General features: G+C 36.9%; 1 protein-coding gene across 2 annotated transcripts; it reads right to left on the reverse strand.

Moving 5' to 3' along the window:
- Nucleotides 1–4,573: 4,573 nt before the first annotated feature.
- On the reverse strand, nt 4,574–16,476 carry LOC115946537 (formin-1-like). Of its 2 annotated transcripts, none has more exons than XM_031049102.2 (2): nt 14,480–16,476; nt 4,574–4,707 (listed from the first exon to the last, which is right to left on the reverse strand). In XM_031049102.2, the coding sequence occupies exons 1-2, from the start codon at nt 16,392–16,394 to the stop codon at nt 4,673–4,675; spliced, it is 1,950 nt and encodes a 649-aa protein (XP_030904962.1). In that variant the 5' UTR covers nt 16,395–16,476; the 3' UTR covers nt 4,574–4,672. The 2 variants fall into 2 exon arrangements, with proteins under 2 accessions (XP_030904962.1, XP_030904960.1); XM_031049100.2 differs by lacking the exon at nt 4,574–4,707 and adding an exon at nt 13,709–13,797.
- Between the last annotated feature and the right edge of the window lie 468 nt (nt 16,477–16,944).

The following is a 16,944-nucleotide window of genomic DNA, read 5'->3' on the forward strand; positions in this document are numbered from 1 at the left end:
GGAAAGACTTTTTCCCAGGGCTGGTGTATGGCATGTTCAGTAACACTTGTACATCAAAATAACTGTATAAACCACCAGAAGAAGCCACAAGTATCTTTGCTTTATCAAGGCAAAGAGTTCTATTATGAAAAGAAGAAAATACTCTTCATTATGGAACATGGCCCTTTTCATTGGCCTCAGGTCTGGCAGAAAAAAGCCTTAGATGTCTAAGCACCTAACAAGTAGCCTGCTTAATTCATTTAAAAATATTTCTGTCATTCAATTAATTTTTGCTACTGCTCCATGCAGTTATATGACATTACTAAGGAAAAAAATAAGCTGTATTCTTTTGAAAATTCAAGGTCTAACTAAAAGATGGTTCATTAACCAAATGGATTTTTGTCACATGAAATTTTTCACTGGCATGCTAATGAACCAGATATAAGTACCAGTTACTACTGCAATCCGGCAACCTCAAGGCTGCCAGTATTAATTTTACTTTAAAAATAACATTACAACTTAGCAATTGTTAGCCACGTAGCATATAATTTTGTTTTGGAAAGCATTCCTATTTAAATCAATCATAAGCACATACTTGCTCTCAGTCTTGCTTCAAGTTAAGCATGCATTCAATACTCTTCTTGAAAAGGGTGTTTTTCTCTTTCAAGCCACAGTGATAACATACGCCATGCTAAAGCATGCCACTATGTGAATGTGCCAGCAAAATGCTTTTGGTCGTATTTCTAATTCGAACAAAGGGAATACTTTATATTTTAAAATTCTTTCATCTTCAACATGTAGATGCCAAAGGAACCAAATGAGAGGCGTGACTTCCTTTTAGTTCTGTTGCTCACAGTTCTGTTGTAACAGTAAACCTGTTATGTAAATTCTGCACCTTGGCCATAGATCTCTAAGGTTTGTCCTATACTTGTGAGCCAAGAACAACTCCTGAGTCCTATACTTGTGTCACCAGGAACTATATTAGTTTTAGTTGGTCAAATTTCCTGCTAGGATTTAAAAAAGGGGATGCTATTTCAGTGGACTGAGAACCATAAAATCATTTTCTGGAAAAAAAACAGTATAGTCTGTTAAGCTTTATGGCTAAAATTCAAATGAAGTGCCTTAATACACCAACACAAAGACAATGCAAAAGTATACTTAATTAGAAATGTAATTCAGAAATACAGGTAGTTCGCAGAAGAAAGCATGCAGAAATGGAGTTCAATTTTTAGACCAATGAACAGACTACAAATTACCAAAATGTATGGTGAGATTCTAGGCAAAAATCCAGAAATGAGCTGCATTTGGTTTTTTTTATATTTTTTTTCCCTGAAGGAATAAATGCAATTCTGATTAGTTTTGCTTGATGAAAATTAACAACAATAAAAGTAAATAAAAAGCTGTCACATAATTTACATACAATTATTTGGATTCTGTTGCCTAAATGAACCTTAGATGCTAAAATTAATTTATCCCAGTCCAAAAGGTGTGGATCATTCTGCATCAGATTTGCTAACTCTCTGCCTGTGCCTCAGACACCCTAGGGCACCTAAAACTGTGTTTTTCCATTCTGCACACCTTTGCACCCATCCTAAAGATCTTGTGGAATAAGGAGGTAGCAGTAATTCAGAATTCTTTCCTTTAATTTGTAAAATGATCTTACAGGTAATTGCCCAAGGTATCCAAACAGCAAGCAGAGATTGTTTCTTGTGAATAAACAAACCATGAGCTTTCTTCTTTTGAAAGGTACAGGTATGAAAGTGTAAGTCTCATGAAGGAGAAAAGCAATAGGAATAGAGGTGCAAACAGGCTGTGGAAGTGTAGTAAGGATGAGTGCTGAGTAAGAAAGCAAAGCGGTATGCTATACAGCTGGTTCATGAGCACATCACCAGAAGGATGGGTGGAAACATTTCCGTGACTATTCAAAGCCATGACTGTTTAAATATTAGTAACATTAGATGTTGTTTTTAGCAGCCATGGCTGCTAAAGCAGACCTGAATTCCAAGAAACCTTTCATTTGTTCCGCTGGAACACCCAGCTGTCATCCCAATTTGCACATTTAACATCAATTTCAATGAGAGTTACACATAAGAGAACTCAACCCTGTGATGACAGAGCTGCAACTTACCTTACAAAGTTAATTGAACCTGCTTTTATGCTCTGTCTCATTGACCATCTGCATTATTACTCAAGCCCAGGCTATGTCACAGCCTTGTTTGCAGCCCAAAATCTCCTTTGAGCCTATAGTCACACCTAACCCACATGAAGAAAGCTTAAGGTCCTTGCTCTGTGCCACAAGGGTGGAATGACTGTAACTCATTAGTGAGAGAAGGTGTGTAATGCCAGCCGTGAAGATTTTGGTAGATGCATGAGATCTGTGCAGTAAGTATGAAAGTCTTGTTGAAGCTCAAACTACTCTTTGAACTGCATGAGTATCCATCCATTGAGTCTCATAGACCAAACTGCAAAAGCAGTGTGGATTGCTACCATGGACCAGACATGCAATGCAAACACACCCTACATGACTACTTTCGTACAAAGCATCTACATTATTCTAACTGAAATACAATTACACAAAGAGGGAAAAAAGTAGGCCTTGAAAGTAAATGAGTATGGTCAGAAATATCATGGAAGATGGGAAAAAAAAACCCAAAACCCAGACTTCTGCCTGTTCTGGATAAAACCCATTTAAATCATTTTGGAGCCATTACAGAACAAAGTAATCTCACTGGAGTTACTATCATGCAGCATCTCTTTAACAAAAGAGATACCTCTTGCTAAATTCATGTCATCCTGGAAATCTGGAATAGCTTCAAACTATCACCCATTTCCTGCTAACCTTTGAGCAAACACTTTAAACTTGAAGATCTTACTGGCACCAAAATCTGAATAGAATGGAAACAAATCTCTTGTCTAGATTGCAAGGTGAAATAGTTTACATGTTATCCAACCATGTTGATGAAAAAGACTGGACAAGCCAAACATCCAATGCCTGATGAGATGAAAAAGATGGCTCTTTAGACTAATTAGGCTTGGCCTCTTTTGCTAATCCATATGCTAGAAAAATACCCTCAGGATAGATTAAGACTGTCAAACTAAGCAACAAAGTTATGATTTTTTGTTTTCTCATAACTTGGAAAAATATAAGAAAATATTGAAATGGAACACTGCCTCAGATTATAAATTAGATTACAAGATAAGAACACTGAATGCTAAAAGCAAGAGATTCTTTTTTAAAGTTAAAAACTGAAGAAGTATGTGCTAACATTTTTCTTCCCAGCTCTGGGTGACATCTTTCATTTTTGCATAATTAGGTATAAATTGCATAAGTAAGTGTAGAAGTGGAATACAAATTAATCCGAAGAATGAAAGGTGAAAACCATTCCTGGGAATTTATATGGTGGTATTTATCTTAGATTTAATACTTAAAACTATAGTTCCACTGTGTGTCAGATTTAAAGAATAACCTGGTTTAGTAAACTAATACAAACATTATTAGATCCATATCACACAAAAGAAGCATATGAGGAAAATTAGGGTACAAAAGCATCATAAATAAATACTTAGGTCTTATACAGACTATGCTGCCTATGCAAACATGTATTAACAGCCATGTTCTTGGTGTATTAATTGGGTTTTATTATTCTAGTACATAATTTTCAGAAGGCTACTACCTTTCTATATGTAGGATACATATATATTACTGGCATGAAATAGTAAACCTATCAAATATATGCTCAGTTTTAAACTGTATTAGTTACCTGAAATTTATACCTAACTAACTTAATTCTAATATACATTTATTTAGAAATATATATTCTCCAAAATGTAATAGTTTTTATTTCAAAAACATGCTTTCAATAAATTATTCATACTTAACTACTTCAGTTAAGACAAAACAAATCTCATTTTGAAGAATCAGAAATCAATGAACATTTGTTCAAGTTTACAATATATTGACAATGACATTACTGACAGGAATATATACTCCAGAAGAAAGTTAGAGAAAATAACCTCTGATTCTAATTACTATGAGATGAACTGGCTCAATGCTAACAGCTGTACCTATCACAGAATCATAGAATCATAGAATGGTTTGGGTTGGAAGGCACCTCAAAGATCATGTAGTGTTTCCAACATACTGAAGAGAAATGAGTGTAAACATGGTCACATGTTAGCTAAACCATTAATCAGTTATATTCTTAAACTTTGTAGTTTATAATTATTCAAAGCAAAATCATTAAATTGCATACTGATAGCAAAGAAACATGATCACTCAGGAGGATTTCAGAGAACCTCATTGTATTCAAAATACAAAAGTCTCCCATATACATCTTCATTGTAACAAGAAACCTTACGGAAAAAAAAATAGCACTTTTCATTTTCACACTTCCAAAACATAAATGTAAAAAAAGATAGAGTATTACAAAGCATCAAAAGTTTTATCAAACGGGACCCTACAAGTGGCAGTATATAGAGAATGTCACTCTGGTGAGGGACTGTGAATTCTTTCTATTTCATTCCTTACTCACCTCTTGTCCTCATAGAGAGTAATTCCACTCAGCCTTTAAAATTTCTCCTCTAAAACACATCCCACAGTTCTCCAAGTTTTCTCTGTCCTGTTTTCACTTCACTGATCTCAGCAACGTAACACACAACCCTGAAGAGATCTCTGACTGTGCTCTGGAAAATCCTAAACACTCAAAGCAAATAGGAGGTCTCTGTAATCTAAACATAAGAGTAGTCAAAATGTAATCCCAAAGAAAAATTCCTCTGACACACTAAATTAAATACATCATTAAACTACTTTTAATGCTATAACTCCTAAATAATAGTGATAATTATAATTTAAATGTATTATTGTATATTTATTTTCACATCCAAATAATGAGATACTATTCAAAATTATTTACTGATAAAATATACTAGAAACACATAGATCGCATTTTGATTAGTCTTCACTGCATACATTTTAAGATACGTTTTTAGAAGGGAGATATGCAAAATTTTTTTACCACTTTTACAAGTTGGATTTGGTGCAACATCAGCTTTTCTGAGACAAAATACCAAAAAGTAGCTATTATAGCTTTTAAAAATTCGTATATACATTATTAATTCTTACAGAGGTAAAGACTTTAATTTGATCTCAACTTTTAGATCATCCTGATACATCAAGAAAAAAGTCAGCTGAACCATTTCTGTTGTCTTTTTTAAATGGCCAACAGAATACATACAGATCACATAAATTACAACTTCCACATTATGTCAGTATCTCACTTCAAGAAATTTTTCTTACATTGATAAAAAAAAAAAGTCCATTTCATTACAGTAAGTCTCTTAAACTGAGTGCACAAACTGTAACCAGAGTGAATGTTTTGGCCTTTTCCCCTTCCCATGAAACAGAAAATTGTTAATCTGTGATCAGCATAAAACATTAAGCTCTCTCTGGCTTTTCATTCCAATTTAATTCACTTGGTTTCCCCTCAGTGATTGCCTTTGACTGAAGAGTCACATGTTACAAAGAGAGATGAAAATATAACTGTTGCTTAAGTGCATCATGCTGGGAACTCATTCAGCTAAAACAGGAGCTATTTGTTCACAGCATCTATCAAGGTCAGTCTTCAGAGGGTCTTTTTAACTCAGACTTGTCATGGACTTCCAGTTGTATCTACATTCATTTCAAACTGCTATAAATCTACTGTTTCAATGCAGCATTGCCTTATATTTTTTTTTTTACAGTACAATGAAAAAGATTTTGACTTCACTGGAAAGAAATATTAATGATCTTTTTCCTTTACCATGTGTCATAAGACTCAATAGAGAACAATCAGTGATGTCCATGAAGAAAATCGTAATACACTGTATGATGAGGCTATGTACAGACTGTGATTTCAGTTAGACATATTATTAGCAAACTTTGCAAGACTACATATCTAGAAAGGTCATGCAGACTTTACTGGAAAATTTTAGATACACTCTGCAATTCTCTACAGAAGGAGCAATAGAAATCCATATCAAAGAGGGTATCTCTCTTACAAGTAGCAGTCAGGATGATTCAGAAAGCCAGTATCTGGAAAAATCTCATGAATAATTACATCCTTTTAGCTATACTGAGTCTTTAGGTAACATAATTACCACACAATATTAAAGACCCACTGAGGTTTTAAAGTGGGGGGGGGGGGGGAAGTTCCAAATAGAAGTTAATGACATTGACAACACTGATATGGCAATTGAATTTTGCAGAGATGATAATGCACAGGAGAAACACTGAGGGAAAATAGAGATTATAATTGCTACCCCACAAGTACGTATAGAACACTTGTTCTGTTAAGTCACTAACAGATTTAACATAAAATTTCATTATTGTAGATCCAGACTCTAATCTACAGAATCATTTCATAGTCAGAAAAGGAAGACAATAACTTTAAATAATTAAAAAAGATTGACAGGATTTATATGATCCAAGATTTGGATTCAGTATCATAATTAACCTTATAAATTTGATGTGCTTATTAGTTGGATCTTTGTTTAGAAAAAAAAAACTGTGATAAAACTATTTAAGTTTGAAATTGATGAATGGAGGAGGGTAACTGGCAATAAATGACATAGAGAAGACCAAATATACCAATCCCTTCTTCACCTTGGTCTTTACCAGTAAAACCTGTCTTCAGGAATTCCAGGCTCCTGAGTTCAGAGGGAAACTGTAGCAAGGAAGACTTATCCTTGATGGAAGAGCACTAGGTTAGGGGGCATTTAAATAAACTGGTTGTACACAAATCCATGGGACCAAACAGGCTGCACCCAAATGTGCAGTGCGAACTGGCCTTTATCATTATGTGTCCACTCTTTATTATCTTTGAATGGTCACGGCAATTAGCAGAGACTGGAAGAGAGCAAATACAACTCTTCAGAAAGGAAGATCCAAGAAACTACAGGCCTGTCATTCTCAGCTCAGTCCCTAGGAAGGTGATGGAAAAAATCCTCCTGGGATGCATTTCCAAATACATGAAGGTCAAGAAGGTGATCTAGGGTAGTCAGCATGGATTTACCCAGGAGAAATAATGTTTGATCAACCTCACTGCCTTATACAATGAGGTGATTAGCTTGGTGGAGGAGTTGAGAATGGTACTTTAGTAAAGCCTTTGATGCTGTCTCCCATAACATCATCACAGACAAGCTGACAAAGTATGTGTTAGATAAGTGGACCTGGAAAAGGATTAAAGACTGGCTGACCTACCAGGCCAGGAAGTTTGTGATCAGTGGAACTAATTCCTGTTGAAACTAGTGGTTGAAACTAAGCAACAAACTAGTGGTGTATCCCAGGACACAACACTGAAGCCAATACTGTTCAACAGCTTTATGCTGACCCAGACAATGGGACAGAGTGCATCCTTAGCAAGTCTGCAGATAAGACAAACTGGGAGGAGTGGCTGATATACAAGAGGGACTTCAACAGGCTGGGATAACAGGAACCTGTTCAAAATAGGGAAGTGCAAATTCCTGCACCTGGGGAGCAACAACCCCAGGCACCAGTACATGCTGGGGTCAATTGGCTAGAAAGTAGCTTTGCAGAAAAAGACCTTGGGGTGCTGGTGGCCACCAAACTGAGCATGAGCCAGCAAAAAAAATTTAAAAAATAAAAAAAAATTTAAAAAAAGGCCAACAGTATCACGGGCACAAATTAAAATGTATGCAAATCCACCTAAACATGAGAAAAAACTCTTTCACTGTGAGAGTGACCAAATATTGACACACATTGCCTGGAGAGGTTATTCAGTCACCATGCTTAAGAGAAATTCAAAACCCTACTGGAAGCTGGCCTGGGCAGCTTGCTTTAGGCAACCCTGCTTGAGCAGAAGGTTGGACTAGATGAGCTCAGATTTTCACCATAAATGATTCTGAGATTCTGTGATTCTATTTAATTTTTTTTTTTTTGGTAATTCTGTTCTTACCCTTGTCGCTCAATTCTGAACTCCTTCATAGCATCTTCAAAGAACATGCACTCTGAATAAGCTGCTTTTAGTCAAGCAACACACTCATATATACTATTTTCATGTGAATTACCTGTGAGAAACTATGCATCATGTTTCCATGTGATCTATATGCAAACTTACCTCATGAAGTGCATACTTGTTATGGACAGAACACTACAGTGCTTTTAAAATGCTAATTAGCAATCCCTGAACCACTTCAATTAGAGAATATATTTATAAACCTTTCCCTTCCTTATAAAAGGAACATCAAAAACAATATAATATCATCTGCCTCCTGTTCTAAGAGCCTTCAAACACAGTTTTGTTTATATGAAACTTCATTTTCTAAAATCATGGTTCAGGAACACATCATAAGGTCATGTTATTGAATTTCTCTTAACTGACTTTATTTGCCCCTTTTCAGCTTAAAGAGTTAGTTAAACAGGGAAAAGACAAAATAAATTTAAAATAGTAACTTGATATTAATTATTTTTGCTACCTTCATCAAATGTCTAGAATAAAACATTGTATTCCATTTTTCAATCAGAAGTCTTCTAGCTCTAGCAACTGTGATAGATTAAGTGCTTGTGTTTAGTGGTAATATACCCAAACAAATTCAAACCTAAGGTTTCTCACATGGATACTTCAACCTGCCACTTTAAAGCTAGAAATTTAAACAGATGTGTAGAACTAGGACTATATAACTTCTATAGTTGTTGAATCTGAGTATTCTTGTTCATGTGCAAGTTAGCTATGTTTACACAGCAAAGAGGAACACAGGAAACATGTCAAAACCCAGTTTTAACTGACAGTTAAAAGCTATAAGGAGCAGGGCAACCCTCAGAGCACATTTATGAAAACTGTTCCTTCAGCCACCAGCAAGTGAAGTACTGAAATAAAAATACCCTTTTGAGCTTTTCATTCCCTTCAAAGCCCTTGAGGACTATAATACAAGGATTGACTATTTTAGACCAATTAAAAATAATACTTATTCACATATTTATGCACATTATTAACAGTCCTTTATAGGTTGAAGTACTTATATTATATTTGAAGACTATAAAAAGGATCTACCAGTGATAGCCATTAGCAGTTCCAAACAGCAGTGCATAATTTTTTACAACCTCAAAAAATTGCCAGAATGATCATTTTCAATTCTTTCTAGCAGAAGATGAACTGCTGCCACAGAATTGTCATTGGCAGCAAAAACAAGAAAACAACATTCTCCATCTAACCATCAGCAGGGATAGATGAAACTACAATTATATACAGAATATGTTACAAGAAACATTTGGGCGTGTATCTTAATAGTAAATTAAATTATCTGAGAAATAATCTGAAGAATTGTATTCACCAAACTCTTCCAGCAGTTAAGACGCCTTCAGCTGCCAGGAGGGAGATTTAGATTAGCCATTAGGAAAAAATTCCTCACTATGAGGGTGGTGAGGCACTTGAACAGGTTGCCCAGAGAAGTTGTGGATGCACACTCCTGGCAGTGTTCAAGGCTAGGCTGGACAGGGCATTGAGCTACCTAGTCTAACAGGAGGTGCTGCTAATGCCGGGGGGTCGCACCTACGTTCTTTAAGGTCCCTTCCAACCTAAACCATTCTATGATTCTATGATTATAACTTCTACAGCTTTAAAACCAAACCCTATTACCTCGTCTTTCTTTTTCTTTCTCCCTTCTCTTCCCTACATCTCCAGAATTTAATCTGGTATTACACACTGACTTCATGGATCATCAGCAAGACTGTTAGGTTTACATCCATGATATACATTCTGCTGGTTATAGATCCTTTTGCACATTTTCCCACAAAAACAAAAAACAAAAAGAAAACCCAAAAAAGCCCAAACCAAACAAACAAAAAACCCCAAAATCTCTTATCTCTAATCTGCCATGCTCCACTTGTTTAGTGATACTCCATTCCTATTCTCTATCCTAGCCAAGGCCACTGTACTCAGCCCACTGGAGTTCCCCTTTCTTGATTGTCCAGCCTCTTGTTCTTCATGCTTCGCTACTAATACCACTCACTTAAAAGATCACAGTGTCCCTGCATGCTCATCCAACTTCATCTACCTCTTATCTCCCACTCACACCAACTTCTGTTTAGTTATTTTCTCCTGGCTTCCAGTTTTGGGATGCAGCTGAGGCCTTGGATGTGAGCAGGGGTGGCCTTGCTCATTTTTCATTTCTACCTCCTGGCAGCACACTTTCATGTCCTCCCTCAGCCTAGCCTTGGTTTTCATCAGATCACTAGTGAGCTCTTCAGCTCACTAAACCAGCAAAAGCTAATCACCTCCTTCCTTAGCAGCTCAGTTTTCAACTAACTTAGTGATCTGAATCAAAGAAGAGGAGGCATAGTGAGAGAGGAGGCCTCTGCTGAGGGAAGGGAAGACAAGAATGGACCTGTTACTTTCAGAGCCATAGGTTCAGTCATTTTACCTGGCACAAGCCTTATTCACTCAGTTCTATTATCGAATTATAGAATAGTTAGGGTTGGGAAAGACCTTAGATCATCTAGTTCCAATTCCCCTGACAAAGGCAGGGACACCACACACTAAACCGTAGCACCCAAGACTCCATCCAGTGTGGCACTGAACACTGTCAGGAGCATTTGCAGCTTCCTTGGGCAACCCATTCCAGTACCTCACCACCCTCACACTAAAGAATTCCTTCCTTATATCTAGCCTGAACTTCCCCTATTTAAATTTTGACCCATTACCCCTTGTCCTGTCACTATAGTCCCTGGTGAATAGTCCCTCCCCAGCATCCCTATAGGCCCCCTTCAGATACTGGTTATCTTCCATTTGTTTCATTTTTTTTTCTGTACTCCTAGTAACTTTGGATTTTTGTGTCTGTTGGCTGTGTTCTTTTTACAGAACTACTAAATATCAAAAAAGGAGCAATCATCATTGGCAGAGGGCAGGGTAACACATTCTCTTCAGTTGTTCTTTCTTGCTTTCACCATCCCCTTGCCTGTTTTTTACTCTTTTTCCACAGCAGCACTAGAATACAAAATGAAGTGTGATGGGTGGCCCATTCCAGTCTCACCCTGACTCAAAGCACAGTCACTAGTCATTGTCGTGGAATAATGAGATGTCTTGCCTGACTTGCCCTAAGTCACAGAGGCTACGTCATAACCAGAGATATTTTATTATATTTCCTGCTCTGAATAAATTCACTTTAGTAACTGCTAAAAATATAACTTATCTTCCTCCTCTTTCAGGTAATACTTAGTAAAATAGCATATTGGTGTTAATCTATTCAAAACAGGTCTGAAAATTTTCTTCCTATTTTTCTCTGCCACTGTGGACAACTTGAGAGAGAAGCACAGTCAGAAACTAAAGGATCTCAGAAAATCTTTCCTCAAAACACATTTCAGATATACTGAGGATCATTTCAAAAGCAAGCTTGACTTCTCCAGGGTTATAAAACCATAATGTATTTTATGTTAGAGCAGAAAAGGAAGTATGTTTTTGAGGATTTAATAAATGTCTTTTTATGAGAAACTGCGGTGTATATTTTTATTTATTTTTGCTGTTTGAAGCTGAACATTTTATTTCTCAAAAGTCTTAATTTGTTCTAAAGCTTTTACTTACAATTTTGATAATTCAAACAGAACTATTAAATGCAAATATAGTAATGTTAATTCCCAGGCCCACTTACAGAGAAAATTGCTAAATAATTATTGCTGAGCTATAAATTCTTCCCAGTTAACTATTAACTTGCTAAGATAAAAGCTGTGACCTGTTCCCATGGCCAGCAGTTGCACTTCAACAGGAAGATCCAGAGAAGTGTACTTTCAAATGAATTACTGATAGAACTTTATGCAGTGAAGCTAGGAGATTTGTGCCATAAATATCTGCTGTAAAGAAACTGGACTTACAGAAAAAGTAGAAGTACAGAAAAAAAGGCACTCTGTCTTAGTTAAAAGTTCCAGTTTTGACTGCAGGAATATTTTCCAATTATCCAGAAAGAGAATGAAGGATCATTATTTCACACAATCAGAAAAGAGACTTAAAATTATGAGGAGAGCTGTCTGATGAGTCCAATTCATTATTTAAGCTAATAAACTAAAACATTTTAACCCATTCATGAAATTTTTCAAATACAAAGTTACACAGGTAATAAAAGGCTCCAAATGTTTCACAGAATGTGGCAATGCAAACTGTGGTTGCATTGGTACCTGTGCCAGTGCCTCATCACCCTCACAATAAAGAACTTAATTAAGATCTAATTAAGAACTTAATTATGATTTGAGAAATCATTTCACAATAGCACCCCATTACAGACAAACTTGAACAATAATCTTGAATTTTGCTTTTCACACATGGGAGCAATCTGCTAAGAATCAAATCAGGACTGTAAATTTGCATCTGCAAATGTTAACATCACTTATGTACTCTAAATTTGGAGACACATAATTTACCCCACTGCACTACAGTCAATTAGTTATTACTTAAGTCAGTTTATAGAAGAGTGGTACTCCAAATGCTGTGTCAACAGGTATGACTTCACCCCTGGTGCAGAGCAAAGTGGAATGTTATATTATCCCAGATACAGAGACATACCTACAGTGTTGTATATGCCAGCAAAGTAGGAAATTTTGCCTTAAAGTTACAGGTTGTCCGACACACCGGTAATAATGCTGGCATGCAATCATAGATTAAAACAAAAAATAAAATAAAACAACAAACCAACCAACAAACAACCCACCCCAGAACAGTATTATATATTTCAGAAAGTTGCAGTGATATTTTCAATCTATATTAATGTTGTCATTGTTGGTAGGGCAAGAAACAAGAAGGGGTTGATGCTGTGCTAACACTGCTCAGCACAAAGTAGAACATTGGTGTTACCAACACCGTTCCATCACAAATACAAAACAGTATCGTACAAGATGCTATGAAGACTATTAACTCTCCCAGGCAAAACGAGTATAAGAGTGTAGTACAGTAAGTACAGTTCCACATCCAACAGTCCTAAATGATAAACTAAAGAAATACTAATGCAAAACAGGGGGGAAAAGATCGGACATCCTACTTTAGTCTTATGAAGGGGTGAAATTTTCTGCCTGGTTTCATGAGCTAAACCAGCTCACCGAAAAGTACAAGAAGTAATGAGAGGGGCAGGACAACACAGAACAACAGGAACCAGAAAAGGAATTCTCTCTGATTTAGTCTTGAGGTGAACCAAAGCAGCTTCTACAAGTAGCAGGAAGAAATGCAAGCCTCATAGACAATATTCAGCACCCTCTGGCTAAGGTAATGGTTTCACATCCCTACACATCTCTCCTTTCTGAACCCCCCTTTCCCATGTCTTCCTCCATGATTTAGTCTGCAGAATCTTGTAATCCTGCACCAGCTCTGTCAGTCAATCATTGGGCCACCTTGGGAGGCAATTTAGGTAACTAAAACGGCAGACTACCCTCTGTCATCCCCCCAACCCCTACAGAAACAAACAAACAAAAAATATTGTTGTGCCTTTTTGGTGACCTGAATCAGCCAAAGGTAAGGTAAGACACCCAAATGCATTTTGAAGGGAAGCAGGGGTAGGAATGGGAAGATTTACCACATGAGACACTCAAGTCAAGGAAAATAGTTGGGAAATACAGCTATTAACAGGTTTTTCCCTTTTTTTTATTTTTAGTTTTCCTTTAATTTTAGACTATAGAAAATTATCCTGTTTTCAGGAAAAATTATAAGGCTGCAAAATTAGCATCTCTTTTCCTTTTATAGTGAAATCATGTCACTTGGCACTGTCAGCCCCCCCTCTAACACATAGCGACCAGTCTAAGCCACACTTAGACCACTGTAGGATTAGATTCTCCAGCCTTCCTGTTTCCTAGAGAAAAAAATGAAGTGTATAGATGTTGATGCTAAGGAAACAGTTATTCAGTATTCCATATATTCTGTATATTTATGCATTATTATATTGACAGTACATATCTATAAATGAACCCATGCACTGTACTCAAATAACACTGTACCATGACTCCTGCATGCAATCCTTTTAAAACCCAGCCTTTTGTTGTTTCAGAATTTACATCAACCTCTTGTAGCTAAATGGTCAAAGCACCAGTTCCATACTTAAGGCAATGTAAATTAGCTTGCCCAGACAATGTTCCATCAAACTAAGCTAAACAAACTAAAAAGAACATTTTGGATAACAAATCTCATAATAACATTTTCACAGATTAGAACACAGCACAGGAAAAACAAGAAAATAAGGATGCAAACTTTTTTCATTTTATATAGAAAAACATTTAGCTTGGTCAAGAGGTCATTCAATGACAACTGGACTGAATATAAGCTGACATAAAAATGCATCTGAAAGGAAATATTGTACAGCTGTAACTTTTGTTTAAAAAAAAATAAAACCAACTTTTCACTCAATCCTTAAGAAGTGAAAAATACTTTAATTGCAAGCATACCATTTATTATTGAAGGCTAGTATTAAAAAAAAACACTCCAATACTTTCATGGCTGGCCAATACTGTTAGTTTAAAAAATGAAATAGGACTGACCTGGACAGAAGTTCTGCTGTGTCTGAGTAGTTACTTTTTCTTGTACGGCACGCTTTTCAAAATGCCCTGCAGTTGCATTCTGATGTAGGCCTCGTTGTCTGGTGGCAAATCCCGATTCTCCAGGTTCAGAAAACTTCAGATAAAACTGTGGCTCCAAATCACCAAGAGAGAGGTTTATAGCCCCATGTCTCCCATGGCCATAGTCAGGGAACATAGATTCATCCTCGGTGTTCTGTGCTGGTAATGGGAGAATCCGATGATGCAGCTGTGGGCTAGGCAGTCTCGAAGATAACGGAGAAGGAATAGGTGACATTTGTTTGTGTGTATTAGATACCGGATATGAATTACTAAAAACATTACTCACTGATACTAACGAGGGTGAATGCAGCTTTTTGTCTTCCAGTTTAAGATTATTACTTGTCTGAGAAAGATCAGAACTTTCATTTACAGGCAGGTTCAAAAATAAATGCTTGTTGCTTCCCTGGGATACCGTGGTTCTTTTCTCATACATTGAGCCTGGCAGGTTTCTGTCTACTCTTGTAATTTGTTGCAGTCTCTTCCATTCTGCAGCTTCATCTAAACTGTCGCTCCGAATAACTTTCAGAAGAGCTTTATTGACTGCTCCCACAGGGTTGCATGACTCATCAGTAATGTGCACTCTCTCTGCTTTGTACTGCAAACCAGAGCCGCCCTGCTCCTTTTCCTGCAGCACAGCATTTTTAGAGTCTCCAGCAGCTTCATCTATGGAATATACATGAGTTCTTGATATAAACTCTTTATTTACTGTTGGGAGAACAGGAGGAATGGTTTCTTTGTCTCTCTGAAAATCAGGTAAAGACTCTGAAGGGGGTTTGTCCACTTTTTTAATGCAAGCTTCTGGATCCTGTACTTCAGCAACAGCTGTGATCCCTGGTTTCTTCCTGCCTACTGGCTCAGTATACTTGCTACTTTTCAAGCTTTTAGCAGCTGTGGATTTACTTAATGTCTCAAGTTTGTTAGATAGACTGTCCTGAGATAACTTTACCAAAGAGATACTCTGCTGCACTTTCATAACTTCAGGGATGCATTCCCCACTGTACACTAGCTCAGCTGTGGCTGTGTCATTGTTGTCTTTTGAGCTAGAACTTGGTAAGTCAGCATCCAGTTTCACACCTTTGTTGCTCTCAAGAGAGCACCCCTCTTTTATCCACCTTTCTGGTCTTATACTGTTGTCTACTGGTAAATCATCCTTACCTTTTACTGCTACCCAGCTGGAGGCAGAAAAGGAACTGGGAAAACTCTTGGTAGGAAACGCTGTGGGGAACATTCTCTTATTTTCCAGTTGCTTGTTTTTTGCGTTCAGTAAAGAAAGATGCTGTTCATGTATCTTTTTCCCCCCTTTCCAGTGCCTGAACTCCTCAAAGCCCTCCTTCCTTCTATATTTCCTCATTTTTTGGTGATTCAAATTGTCTCTATTTGTAGAATCCAGAAAGAACTTCTGCTGATGTGTAAAACTGAAGTAGTTGTCACCTTTAAGTTTTGGGACTCCAGAAACATCCTGTAGCTTTCTCTCCTGATGTCCTATGTTAAGGTCCAGAATATGATGTGATCTCAGAAGACCGGATAACAGCGTTTCCTTTTCAGCAGTTAGTTTGTACAGTTCAATAAGAATGTCTTTTGTGGTACTCTGCTTGAAAATAATATCTCCAAAGTCCTCATATGGCTTTTCTCTCAGCTCTATCTGTAACCTCTCCCTTACTTGATAGCAGCTACAGAAACGTTTACTGGTTCTATCCAGAGTTAAACAGTGCCTGTAAGTAAATCCTCTGACTTTGCCTTCTGGAAGATAGAAGCTGATGTAACAAAGCTCCATAATGGGTTTGTGCAATTGAAGGACAGTATGCGTGCCTTCCATTATGCTTGCCAAATTAGTCATTCGTTTAAATTATGTGCTATGTATTTCAAAGCTTGCATGACATAGCATGTGAGGCAGGGAATGGACGGAAGGCATCTGACTAATCTTCAACAATAATATTGTCTGCTGAAAAAAAATAAAGAGAAGCCTGTCAAACTTGATTATGGAAAATTTAATACGACAAATAACAAGCCTGCAGAAGCACAATCTTCTCTCAGTGTTTTCTGATACAAATCTCTTACCTTGAAAAATCTGACCCAAAAAGGATGTCATTGCTAACACTCATAGTTGGAGTCATAATCCATCTCTCATACATCATTTTCTGTCTCCAAGATTCTCAGTTCAGAGAACTGTTCCATAAGGCCACAAACTGTTCACTAAACCACACATCTGAAACACAATTTACTTTTAAATACTATATCCTATTGCCTTCTCTCTGTTAAAAGTTAACTTGCTGTTGAACATTTAGTAAAAAAGAACCATTCAAGCACGTATGTCGCCTTTTTTCTCAGTCAGCTCAACCAGCAACACCATCAAAATGTAATTAGCTCTCACTGCTCTATTTACCAAG

The sequence above is a fragment of the Melopsittacus undulatus genome, chromosome 4, assembly GCF_012275295.1.
Source record: "Melopsittacus undulatus isolate bMelUnd1 chromosome 4, bMelUnd1.mat.Z, whole genome shotgun sequence".
Taxonomy (NCBI): domain Eukaryota; kingdom Metazoa; phylum Chordata; class Aves; order Psittaciformes; family Psittaculidae; genus Melopsittacus; species Melopsittacus undulatus.

Excerpts from the sequence above, each read along its gene's own strand:
- LOC115946537 (XM_031049100.2), bottom strand. The coding sequence starts at position 16,394 with ATGACTAATTTGGCAAGCATAATGGAAGGCACGCATACTGTCCTTCAA. Across the intron at positions 13,798-14,479 it reads ACAGCAGAACTTCTGTCCAG|GAAACAGGAAGGCTGGAGAA; the intron begins GTCAGTCCTATT and ends TTTTTTCTCTAG.